General features: G+C 37.2%; 1 protein-coding gene across 7 annotated transcripts in view; it reads right to left on the bottom strand.

Moving 5' to 3' along the window:
- Positions 1 to 13,538, bottom strand: part of HSDL2 (hydroxysteroid dehydrogenase like 2) — a 68,454-nt gene that overhangs the window by 24,996 nt on the left and 29,920 nt on the right. For all 7 annotated transcript variants that reach the window (XR_010323048.1, XR_010323049.1, XM_010587734.3 and 4 more), the window contains 2 exons: positions 11,781 to 11,852; positions 800 to 949 (listed from right to left, as the gene is read on the bottom strand). Coding sequence is in view for 5 of the 7 variants with exons in the window: in XM_010587734.3 (XP_010586036.2) it covers positions 800 to 949; positions 11,781 to 11,852 (222 nt within the window). In the remaining 2 variants the exon portion in view is untranslated. The remainder of the gene's footprint in view (positions 1 to 799; positions 950 to 11,780; positions 11,853 to 13,538) is intronic.

Consider the following 13,538-nt stretch of genomic DNA (forward strand, 5'->3'; position numbering starts at 1 on the left):
CAATTGGTCTCAACCCACCTGGAGCAAAGGAAAAGGAAGAACACCAAGGCCACACGACAACTAAGAGCCCAAGAGACAGAAAGGGCCACATGAACCAGAGACCTACATCATTCTGAGACCAGAAGAACTAGTTGGTGCCCAGCCACAATCGATGACTGCCCTGACAGGGAGCACAGCAGAGGACCCCTGAGGGAGCAGGAGATCAGTGGGATACAGACCCCAAATTCTCATAAAAAGACCAAACTTAATGGTCTGACTGAGACTGGAGGAATCCCGGTGGCCATGCTCCCCAGACCTTCAGTTGACACAGGACAGGAACCATCCCCGAAGACAACTCATCAGAAATGAAAGGGACTGGTTAGCGGGTGGGAGAGAGACGCTGATGAAGAGTGAGCTAATGATATCAGGTGGACACTCGAGATTGTGTTGGCAACTCTTGTCTGGAGGGGGGATGGGAGGATAGAGAGAGATGGAAGCCGGCAAAATTGTCAAGAAAGGAGAGACTGAAAGGGCTGACTCAAGAGGGGGAGAGCAAGTGGGAGTAGGGAGTGAGATGTATGTAAACTTATATGTGACAGACTGATTGGATTTGTAAACGTTCACCTGAAGCTTAATAAAAGTTATTAAAAAAAAAAAAGTACAAATAAATGTTTTCTATTCTTGAATGTCTACTTTCTAGGGTAAATTTCCTGGATTCAGCCAGCTATCCAGGGGATTACTACTGGAAGCTGATTTTCTTCCAAAGGAAATATCCTGTTTTGTTTCATAAAAGCCCCAGATTACCACCCATAATCCTTACCTGAGAGATCAAACTGATAGACCGCTTGAGTAGCTTTAACAACGTCATCACTGAGAGTCTCCTTGACAATTCTAAAGGTTTCTGCCACAGATCCAGAAGCTGCTTTTGGTTGTGGTGCCTGCTTCCCTTCTTTGAATGCTGGAGCAGCATCTGTAAAATATTATTCAAGTAGATGTCCTTAAAGACTTAATTAGCAGGACAAGCTTGCTACCAATTACACCTGTGTTTGACCAAAATGACCTGAAGTGCGTTACATGGCATCTGAAGCATATATCGAACTGACGGAATAACAGTCAAAAACATCAGTTGTAACTATAAGTGTAAATGGTTTATACTCCCATGTAAAAGGCTGACTTAAAGTGGGTTAAAAAAACAAAAACAAACTACTACCTGTTTGTAATAAAATTACTGGAGTTTTGGGGGGTGATATTAACCACTCCTTTGTCATTCCCTCTGAGTACTGTCTATAATAAATAAAACTATCGGAGTTTTGGGGGTGATAATTAATCATTCCTTTGCGATCCACCCCCCGCCCCCCGGGTTCTAAAACCAAATGAAAAACAAGACACTGGAGTCAAAAAGATGGAGATCAAATATCATCTGTGCCATTAATGAAGCTAAGTTGGAGACTGTATATAAACAACGACCTTAAGTGAACTTCCTAATAATTTTACCTCTAAATTAAATTTATTCACCTAGTCCCTTCAACCCTACATTCAACCTGCCTTCTCCCATCAAAGAGTAGAAATGCCTCTGTAAACAGAGATCATGTGAAAACTGAGGAAACCTGCTCAGAAAGAAAAAATGCTCAGAAGGGTTTGAACTAGAAAACCTCAGTTTTTCATGTCTCCCAATACCAGTTAATCAGACTGGTTCCTTCCACTGGAAGAACAGAGGTCAAAATATTAGTCTGAATTAGTGTCCCCTGGCTGGAAACATGCAGCCAAGGGAATGGAGGTCATGTGCAACATTTTCTTAATTGCATTCACTTAACCCATTGGCCTTAACCATTCAGCACATGATCACCCAGGAGAGAAGATCAACAACACGTGGTTCCGTTCTGTTCCTGTATCACGAAGCTGCTCTGCAAATACCAACCTCTGCTTCTTTATTTATCCTCCATTAATCACTAGAGGGCAGTTTAGTAGCCTCCAGAAACACGTGAGACCATTAATTAGATTAACTACAAGATCAGCCTGTACTCTACACTGAAAATTAGCTCCCGATTTACCAATGCATATTATACCCAACCATCAGTCCAATACAACTCACCAAAGGTTATTCAATGAAATCTCACTGACAGCACAGAGACACCCCATAATACAAAGCCAGCAATACAAGAGTATCCCAAATTTGTTGAATATAAATTGCTTTCCATTATGCTGTCTCCAGGGATAAATAAAAAAATACTAAAATCCTTCTCATAAATTAAAATTCCAACAGATATTAAAGATGAAATCCTTAAGATCCGAGGAGCAAAAAAGAGATTTTTTTAACTTTTAGTCAGTTTTATTATTGTTTTTAAATTCACTGAACACAGTGTACCCCTTACTGCCTGAACCTAGGACAAACCACTCCTATAGCCTTATCCTTAGTATGCCACTTTTTTTTTTTTTTAAGTATAACACATGGAAACAGTGATTTTAAGTGTAAATAAATAACCAGAAACTGACTATATTGTGTCAACACCACCTGGGTCAAGAAGTAGGACATTGCAGGTACCTTTAAAAGCCCACTTCACGCCCTCCCCTAAATGCTACCCCCTCCTTTCTCCCTAAAGATAACTTTATCCTGACATCTAGTACCACGGATTGGTTTTGCCTCATTTTTACTTTCATATAATGGAATCGATCATATAGTGTCTAATCTTTTATGCCTACCAATCCTTTAAACATCTTCCAAAAAGTAGAAGAGGAACATTTCTCAATTCATTCTATGAGGCCAGTATTAGTCTGATATCAACACTATACAAAGACATCACAAGGCAATAGGAATATAGACGTAAAAATGCCCAACAAAACACTAGCAAACAGAATCTAGCAGCATATAAAATAGATTATACACCATGACCAATAAGATTTATTCCAGGAGTGCAAGGCTAGTTTAACATACAAAAATCAATGTACTACATACACCACAGTAACAGAATAAAGTACAAAAACTACATGATCATCTCAATAGATGCACAGAAGACATCTGACAAAATCCAACATAATTTCATGAGCAAAAACAATCTACTGGATGTAGCCAAGGGGTACTGGATGTAGTCAGGGGTAAGCGCATAGTCAGAAATTACTTCATTATTTTAAAAAGAATAAAAATAAACTATTAGCCCAACAAGAAGGAAAAGGAACAATAATAAAAAATTACAATCTCAAAGAAAGCATTAAGAAGAAAATAATAAAGGAAAAATCGCAAATTAAAGAATCATATTTCAACAAATAAACTTCAGGGAAAGACAGAGAGGCATGAGAATGAGAACTAGAGGCAGGGAGAGAGACAGATAAAGGAAATTATCTGGATCCTGATTCAAACAAACTGTAAAAAATAACATATTGACTCAGGAACTCTACTCCTACATATATACCCAAGAGAAATGAAAGCATATGTCCACACAAAAACTTGTACATGAATGTTCATAGCAGCATTATTCATAATAGCCAAAGGATGAAAACAACCCAAATGTCCATCAACTAATGCATGGGTAAACAAAACATAGTATATCCATACAATGGAGTATTATTCAGACACAAAAAGGAAGTACTGATACATGACACAAAATGGATAAACCCTGAAAACATTTTGCTAAGAAGCCAATTGTTAATGGTATTATATGATTCTATCTATATGAAACATTCAGAATAAGCAAATATAGAGAAACAGAAAGTAGATTAGTGGTTGCCTAGGGTTGTGGGGGGAGGGTGGAGCATGGAGGTAGGAATAATAAAAAAGGATATGGGGTTTCTTTTTGAGGGGATGAAAATATTCTATAATTGACTGTAGTGATGATGGTTGCATGACTATGAATACACTAAAATCAATCAAATTGTATGTATAACTTATATGGGTGAATTGTGTAGTAAGTAAATCTTATTTCAATAAGGCTGTTACATAAAAATTAATGCATCAGATGGTTGTACAACTGAGGATATATACTAGATACCACAAAATTGTACATTTTATTTTCTTTGGTATTTAAAAATTATCTAAAGATATTCCCATTAAAATTAATAATAAAATAGGAATGCCTAGAATAAATATTTTCCATTAACCTTCCAGAAGCTCGTATCTGTGTATTAAGACGTATGCCAGAAATAATCCTGGAAAAAAGAGATGTAATTATTATTAAATGTAGACAGTTTAAGTTTGTCCACTTAGAAAATTCAAGATAATTAACCCAATGATAATTACAGCAACTAATATACATATGGAGCCCTGGTGGTGCACAGGTTAAGAGCTCAGCTGCTAGCCAAAAGGTCAGCAGTTCAAATCCACTAGCCTCTCCTTGGAAACCCTATGGGGCAGTCCTACTCTGTCCTATAGGGTCGCTATGAGTTGGAATCAACTCAATGGCAACGTGTTTGTGTGTAATATGTATACAGGATTCACTGTATCAAATATACAGTATCATGTACTATTGCATTTAATCCTCACAATACTCAAACAAGAAAAATAAGAGATGAGGAAACTGGTTCAGAGAAATCAAGTGACTTGCTCAAACTCAGAGATATAAGTGGCAGAGCCAGGCCTTGAATCTAGATTTGTCTTTACTCCACAGTCTAGGTTTTCAATAACTACTGTCTCTCACTCCAAAACCATGAGAAGTTTAAAAAAGAAAAGTTCCTGAAGGTGACCGGATATAAAATAAACATACAAAGTCAGTTCCCCTTTTCATTTATACCTTGCTTGTTCCAGAAAGCATTTTAATTTCTTTACTAAAATAAAAACAATTCAAGATTAAGTTACAGTAAAAAGAAGTAAGATTTTAAAATGACAACTGGAATGATCAGCAACTCACTGAGGTTACAAGGTAGTAAGTGGCCCAGCAGGAATTCAAACTCAGGTAGTCTGACTCCAGAGCCTACAGTTTTATCCACTGGGTAATACTTCTTCCACATTTTCTTCCATATCTAAGTATCTGACTTTTACATAGCCAACATAAAGGCTGAGCACAGCACTGAGATCTGAACTCACCAGAATCAGATCAGGCAGTGGCTGCTAAAGTGAGGCTAGGAAGGATGTAGGTTTCTTTCATGTTGAAGGTGGCAGGAAATATACAGAAATGTATTTGGTTTTAATAATCACGCCAGAGAGAACTAGGTTTGTCATCCAAATAATTGCTGGGACTCCTCCCTTACAGTATATGACTATTTCAGGTGATTTGTATATTAATCAAGATAGAGCATCTCCATCGTCTCAGGTGCCATGGAGACTGCAGCGAGAACTTTAGTTTAGCCCTGAAAGACACCTGCCAGAAGATAAATTGTATAATATATCAGCTGGAATATTCAGACATAAGCATGATGACTTTGTACAAGAGAATGAAACTTCAGTAACAAATTTGAAAGTCTCTGTCAGGAGACTACTAATATGTAAATGCTAATGAGAAAGAGACTTTCAGAGAATTTCAATAACTTAAAAAAAAAAAGACACATGGCTAGCAGCCTTTGATATAACTTCTCTTAACTTCACACTAAATAAATCTAAAAATAAAAGTCAAATACAGTATCACCTAGACTGACGTGCAATCTACTGTCAGAATCAAGGAAGAAATATTAAGTAACTAACGTACATGGGGAGCCCTGGTGGAGCAGTGGTTAAGAGCTCGGCTGCTAACCAAATGTCGGCAGTTGGAATCCACCAGCTGCTCCTTGGAAACCCTATGGGGTGGTTCTGCTCTGTCTTATACGGTTGGTGTAAGTCAGAATCGACTAGGCGGCAACGGGTTTGGTTTTGGTTTGGAAGACACGTGGGTTCCACCTAAGAAACACAGGATGGCTGAGCTTTGCCTCATGAAAGATCTCATAGCAAGAATAAGTCTAACCATCTTAAAAAAAAAAGGGGCTTTCACATTTTAAAGCCACTGTATCAACTAGAAGACTAGGAGATGTCGCTCTGTTTTACAGATGCTGCTTTTCACGAAGCCTCTATATTATTCCTCATTTCCATCTCTCAAAGCCAATTTCAAAGTCTGCAGCTCCCAAATAACAGAGGAGTAGGCAGTAGGTGGAGTCCTAGTGATGGTGCACCTAGGAAGCACACACCCCAAAGCATGGCTGCTAAAGATGGGGAGAGGAAGAACCCTGACAGCAATGCCTGCTGGGGAGAGTTGTTTCTAAGTAGAGGAGGTTAAAGAGGCCTCATGTAAGTCTCACACCCTGGCACTGATAAAAAAAAAACCACCCCAGAAATTACAGCTCTGAGAAAGGATTTCCACTAGATGTACAGGGAGTAGAACCAAAAGTAACCTAAACATCCTCAACATTTAACTACACTAGGTCCCAAGATATCTCCTGATATGAAGACAAATTAATGGGGTGCGGGGGGGACCTAATGCCCATAAAAAATAATGAATGTACCACAAGGGTAATGGAAGTTATTCTGAATAGCAAAAGTCTACCTCTAAAAATAGTTTTCTTTGGAAACCACAAGAATTCCTCCAGTATAAGAAAAAGGCTACATGAAACAAGAACAGAAAGTCACAAGTCTCAAGTAATTAAAGTAGCTGAGAAGAAAAGACAATAGAATGAAATGAAAAAAAAAAAAATAGGTATCATGAGAAGCTGAAAGCACAATATAAAAACTAAAGTAAAAATGTGAAGTAATATGCAACAGAATTTAAAATGCAGAAAAACTAACCAGTAATACATAGGGCGAACCTGAGATTTGTCCCAGATTTCTTCTCAAAATGCAGAAGAACAAAAAGAGCAAATAATGAGAGATGGTGATAACTTACAGGGTGAAGGGAAAAAGGAGTCAAGCTAAAAATAAATGTCTATGAAGAGAACACAAAACAACTGGAACAGAAACAAAACTATAAAGAAATTAAAAAAAATAAACTGAAGGAAAAAATGACTGAGTGGGCTCCTTGGGTTTCAGTGGGGGGAAAAAAAATCAAAGAAGAAATAATAGCCATACACATTCTGGCAAAAAGTTTGTCAAATATTCTGGCATAAAAAAGATTGCCAAGAAAGAAGACAGATTGTTTTAGAGTTCTCATCAAAACCATGCTTTCTGGTATGTACTTCCCAATGGAACAGTGTCCATAGTCTTCTCATGAGGAAAGGTGGATAATCTAGGAATTTCACACAAACTTGCCTTTCACAGGAAATATATCTATATATCTGCAACTCTCTCTCTCTCTCTCTATATATATATCCCTCAAATATATTCTTCCTGAATGTTGACTTGAAGACATATTCTAGCCAACTCAGGTGGGAATCAAAATTAAAACTGCCAAGAAAATAGGTATTTGTGGTATAAAAGAATTTATAAGATCTTCCATTAATCAGTCTGGACCCAAACTTAGGAATCCCAGACTATATTTCCTCAGGTCAATTACATGAAAAAGGAACACTGAAGAAGAATCGACACATTTGAATTATGGTGGTGGCGAAGAGTATTGAATAAACCATGGGCTGCCAGAAGAATGAACAAATGTGTCTTAGATGAAGTAGAGTCAGAATGCTCCTTAGAAGTGAGGATGATGAGTTTTTGTCTAAGGTACTTTGGACATGTTACCAGGAGAGGCCAGCCCCCGGAGAAGGATATCATACTTAGTAAAGCAGAGGGTCAGTGAAAAAGAGGGAGATGCATAACAAGACTGATGGACGTTGTGGCTGCAACAATGGGCTCAAATACAGCAACAAATGTGAGGATGGCACAGGACTGAAAAATGCTTCATTCTGTTATACACGGGGTCTCTATGAGTCGGAGCTGAATCTACAGCTCCTAAGGTCAATTCTAAAACTTAGGGGTTGAAGCTAGACTCAGCACTGTTTCCCTCAGCTGTTCTTTTCCTCCTTATTTCCAGCACCAAGAAATATATTCCTTGAGACAGACCCTTCTCCCCAGAGTTCAGATGCCGGATAATTAAAATAGTAACAGATGATCCTCTGTCTTCATGCTGATTAACAATGGCTTACAAGACTGGGACGCATTATTATTTTGCTTCCACAAAAGTTTGTTAGAGCAATATAATGGCCATTTCCTTTGCTAATTAATTTTAGATCACCTCCTTAAAGTTTACTAAATAACCTAAGATTTTTTTTTATTTTAGGGAAAGATTAACAATCTTCCCCGTGATTCACCTTCTCTCTCACCAAGCTCCACACCATTAACCCTTTAATCAGTCTTATAAATATTCCTGTTAACTATGGTTAAAAATTAGGATATAAATTAGAATTTCAGCTACTGTTTAAAGTATGCCAAAAATGCTATAAGACAACAAATATATCAAAATGTTAATGGTGGCTATGATGTTGTACTACAGTAACGCAAGGTGTTACCACTGGATGAAAGGTGGACAGGAGCATCTTCTTGTATTATTTTTTATAACTGCATGTGAATCTACAATATCTCACAATAAAGAGTTAAAAAAAAAGTTAATGGTGTATCTCTCTTAGTAGTGGGATTCAAGGTTTTCTTTTATTTATTTTTTAATTAAAAAAAATTATGACAAATACTGCTTTTACAATAAGGAAATCCATTAACTAAAAATTATGTACAGAGTATTACAATGCATTATGTAATTATATATATATTACCTAAAATAAATACCAGAGAAAATACAATCAAACGTTGAGGGTGATTATAAATAGAGGGTGCAAAGAAAGGTGAACCTCTCCCCCACTGGAAATGAGGGAGACACACTGTCCTCTGAGAGGTAAACTGTGAAGTTAACATACAGTGGGTCTGGATATGGACACGAAAAGTCACCTGAAAGAGGTAAGTTAGGTCCCAGTTCAATAAACTGGACTATTCCTATATGACTATATTAATATGTCTACAGAAAATGTTAAATAGAATTGCTGTTGATGCAACCAAGAAAGACAGGAAAAAAGCAAACTACAGAAGTAAATACTCTCTCTAGCATGGTGTGGGGAAGAGAAGTTTTAGTCAAATTTGAGTATTCTGACCTAGGGGTGAGGGCACCCCTCATGTGGAGATGAATGTAGGGGTTGTAGTCAATGGACTTAACATATTCTGATCCTCTAGGCAAAATCATCCCTATCAAAGCTTGATGCCACTAAACACATGACTGACATTTTACTTATCTAACTCCTCTGTTCTGATTCCATGGGCATCAAACAACCTTGTGATTATGACTCTGTTTCCTACGTAATTATGCCTAAAGGGAGAAAATATGCTCATCATAACAACTACAAGTAGTCTAGTCCATAAGATGGGAAATTCTCATTATAAAGAAATAAACTGTATTACTGGGGGAAAGAATATACTAATTTAAAGCCTTTATGTATTGAGCAGTTAGGAAAGCAGTTCTTATTGGAAATTAAGCTTACTGGCTAAGGATATGGTCTTTGGAATTAGAGAAATACAAGCAAAAATCCTAACTCTGCCACCTGCCAGCCATGTGATTGTCAGCTATGAAATGAGAACAATAATACCTGTTTTGTAGGATCATCAGGATTAAACTAAACAGTGCATGCAAAGTACTTAACACAGTGTTTGGCACATAGTAGGTGCCCAATAAATATCTGCTGAATACACAAAATTGGCATATGTGATCAACAGGTAGTTCTTATTATTTAAATGTGGAATTTAAATGAGCTCAGTTCCTGTACACCTTCCTCTAAAAGATAGATCCAATCTGAGGATGTTGGCAAAAATCAGCATTTGGGACTTGCCTAACTTGAAGACCAGACTCTTCCAGACTTTGATGAACTCTGTAGGTAATTTCTGACATTCTGTAAGAGGCTTTCAGGGAAAAAGATTGCCAGGCTTGTCTTTTCTGGTTTCAATAATCTGCTGTAGCCATGTGGCAAACAAATAAAAGACCTAATTTTTTTTTTTAATTGTGCTTTAAGTGAAAGTATACAAATCAAGTCAGTCTTTCATATAAAAATTTGTATACACCTTGCTATGTACTCCTAGTTGCTCTCCCCCTAATGAGACAGCACACTCCTTCTCTCTACCCTATATTCCCCGTGTCCATTCAGCCAGCTTCTGTTCCCCCTCTGCCTTTTCATCTACCCTCCAGAAAGGAGCTGCCCACATAGTCTCTTGTGTCCACTTGAGCCAAGAAGCTCACTCCTCACCACTATCATTTTCTATCCCACAGAACAGTCCAATCCCTGTCTGAAGAGTTGGCTATGGGAATGGTTCCAGTCTTGGGCCAACAGAAAGTCAGTGGACTATGACCTCCAGGGTCCCTCCAGTCTCAGTCAGACCATTAAGTCTGGTCTTTTTATGAGAATTTGAAGTCTGCTTCCCACTGTTTTCCTGCTCCATCAGGGATTCTCTGTTGTGTTCCCTGTCAGGGCAGTCATCGGTTATAGCTGGGCACCATCTAGTTCTTCTGGTCTCAGGCTGATGTAGTCTCTGGTTTATGTGGCCCTTTCTGTCTCTTGGGCTCATAATTACCTTGTGACTTTGATGTTATTCTCCTTTGCTCCAGGTGGGTTGAGACCAGTTGATGCATTTAGCTTGGTTGATGCTAGCATTTAAGATCCCAGATGCCACTCACCAAAGTGGGATGCAGAATGTTTTCTTAATAGATTTTATTATGCCAATTGACCTAGATATCCCCTGAAACCATGGTCCCCAGACCCCCGCCCCTGCTACGCTGGCCTTCGAAACTGCTTTTGGTTTAGTCCAGTTGTGCTGACCTCTCCTGTATCGTGCATTATCTTTCCCTTCACTTAAAACAGTTCTTGTCTACTATATAATTAGTGAAGACCCCTCTCTCTCCCTCCCTCCCCAACCTCATAACAATCAAAGAATATTTTCTTCTGTGTTTAAAGTATTTCTTGAGTTCTTATAATAGTGGCAAGACCTAATTTTTAAAAGAGCTCTCTCTAGATGGTAAGACTATGAGTAATTTTTCCTTTTCTATATTTTTCACATTTTCTGTAATATAAAAGAATGTTGCCTTTTTTATTACATAAGTAATTTTTTTTAACTATTTTAAAAAATTTGGACAAAGAAATAAAGGCAGAAAAGGTAAGATTAAACCTGGAATAAGGTTTGGCACTAAAATGTGTTGCAGAGAGGTTCTATGGATTTGCTAAAGGTATAGAGGAAAATTGTTCCTAAATTTTCTAGCAGCCTTCTAAAGAATCTATGATCCCTTAGGGATTCACAGTGTCTAAATGATAAAAATAAGGCAAGGGCCCAGAAGAAGCACAGCCATTATTATCAGTAAGACATGAGAGAGATTCCTCCCATGGGACTTCATTAGAGTATTTCTCCTGGCATCTTTCAGTAAGCCAATGGCACAGTGCCAGAACGCAGACTACAATGGAAACTCTACACTAATTCAAAGAGGTTATATTTTCTGTGCTACAAAAACAAAACTAAGTAAAAACAAAACCTCCTTAGAAGATAACTGCTTCTATAAAGTAGTCACATAGTAAAAACTCTAAGAGTGGTCTTAGGTGTATTTTGATTTCACACATTCTTCCTCAAGGTAAAATAACACATCAAGCAGAAACACTCAGTGCCAAGGAAAATAAGTAAAACCTGAAAAAAAGAATTTTCAGGCAACTTTTTTATTTTTTAGCCAAATTCAAAGAATATATTAAGAAAGAATATAAAGACAACCTTCTTACAGTGAAACGAAAATACAACCTTCTTTACCAGAGCTGACTTAAGAACTCACATTGGTCGTCTAATTAAATGACAAAATAATTTTTAAAAAGCAGCAGAAATGTCATTGTTACAATATCAAGTTTATATTTTAGAAGGAATGCATAAGTTAGTTATCTTTATTTTCCTGTATAAAATATGGTCTAAATCTTACCACGTGATTCCATTTTCTTGGTAACTGCATCTGGGAGTTCATCTAAGAAGAAATCTGGTATCAAAGGATGACCTGAAAAATTAACCCCAAAATAATTAGATTAATGTGATACCTGCAATATATTAAGATTTTAATACCTATTTACAAAACAACATTATATCTGTTTTTATTTTAATAATAATTTGAGTGCAATGGAAAAGACTCTCATGAAAACTGTCAAACTGATCTTCATTAAGCTAAAATACTTTTCCTACAAGCCAGTTACCCTCTCCGGTGACAAATTTCAACCTCAAGATCCAAAGTCACCTGTGGTACAACCCTAAGTGCTGTCCCAGGAGTCTTTCTTGGGACTCATCATTCCTTGCAACGCTCTGTCTTATATCCCTCCAAAGAGCTAAGGACTCATTTCTTACTTTGTCCACTGAGAGAAGGAGCCAGTCATCAAGAAGGACCACTTGTTTCTCAGCGTCAGTGTATTTGTCTTTTCTCCGTTTTCCTCTCACTCCATCACCACAAAAACTAACCTATCTGGGTCTCATTTTTGACTAACAGTCCTGGCTAGAAAATGAGTTAATGTTATACTGATATCCCCAAGAGATGTGTTACAAAGCTTTCAAAACTGTAGTAAAGTTAGTTATTAACAATCTCTCTCTCAAAAGATTAAAAAAATTTGGAAGGCAGAAATGCATCGATCTTTGTTACATCCTAACACTTATCATAGTGCCTGTTCATATTAAGTTCTCAACATTTGGTAGAATTTTTTCATTTAGATCAATATTTAAATGTTACGTACAATGATACTGTGTCTTTTAAACCTAAAGTGATAATTACACTGTACCAGGATCCAGAAGACCTGGGTCTGGTTCAGGTTGTCTGCTGTCTGCTCTTAGGCAAAGGCTCAATCTCTCCAAGCACACTGTTGTCATTGTTTTTAACTTATAAATACCAACTACTGAATATGATGAATGTACTATATGCCAGGTCCTGTGCCAAGCACATTATTGCACTTTATTTATTGCATCATGTATGAAAGATATCATTCTCTTAGTTTTATCAAAAAGGAAAATGAGGCTCAGAAAAAGTGAGTGATGTGCCCAAAGCCACAAAACTAGTGAACAGCAGAGCTGGAATCTGAACCTTGGTTGTCCTCACCAAAACCTCACGTTCTTAATCACTGAATAATATTACTTTCCTCACAGGATAGCTTAGAAGGTTAAATATATAACGTATATAAAAGTGCTTTGTAAAACAGCGAAAAGCTATTTAATTCAATTCAGTTTGAGCTGAAGAGGCAAGGATGATGCAGATATAAAGGTGGTTTCTGTCACCTAGAAGATCACTCTAATGAGTAATATTTAAATACACATTAGTACAAATAAACATAACTCCCATTTATGGTTATATTGTCTACTATTTGTGTAGTATATAATATTTTACACAGGAAGTAAAAATCATCATCATCACCATCATCTGCAATTTCAGAGAGGAAGGGGTATTTTTTTTTTTTTCCTTTCCTTTACTTTACTTCAGATGATGGTTTATAGAACAAACTAGTTTCTCATTAAACAGTTAGTACACATATTGTTTTATGACATTGGTTAGCTATCCCACGACATGTCAACTCTCTCCAGGAAAGGGTATTTTTTGAACAAGGGGGTCTTCTAGGAACTTCTCAAATCACACTGCTATACATCAGACAGACCTTGCACACTCACCTTCACCATCTGTCATTAAGCTACTTTAGGAGGTTAGACTCAA

The sequence above is a fragment of the Loxodonta africana genome, chromosome 9, assembly GCF_030014295.1.
Source record: "Loxodonta africana isolate mLoxAfr1 chromosome 9, mLoxAfr1.hap2, whole genome shotgun sequence".
Classification (NCBI taxonomy): Eukaryota; Metazoa; Chordata; class Mammalia; order Proboscidea; family Elephantidae; genus Loxodonta; species Loxodonta africana.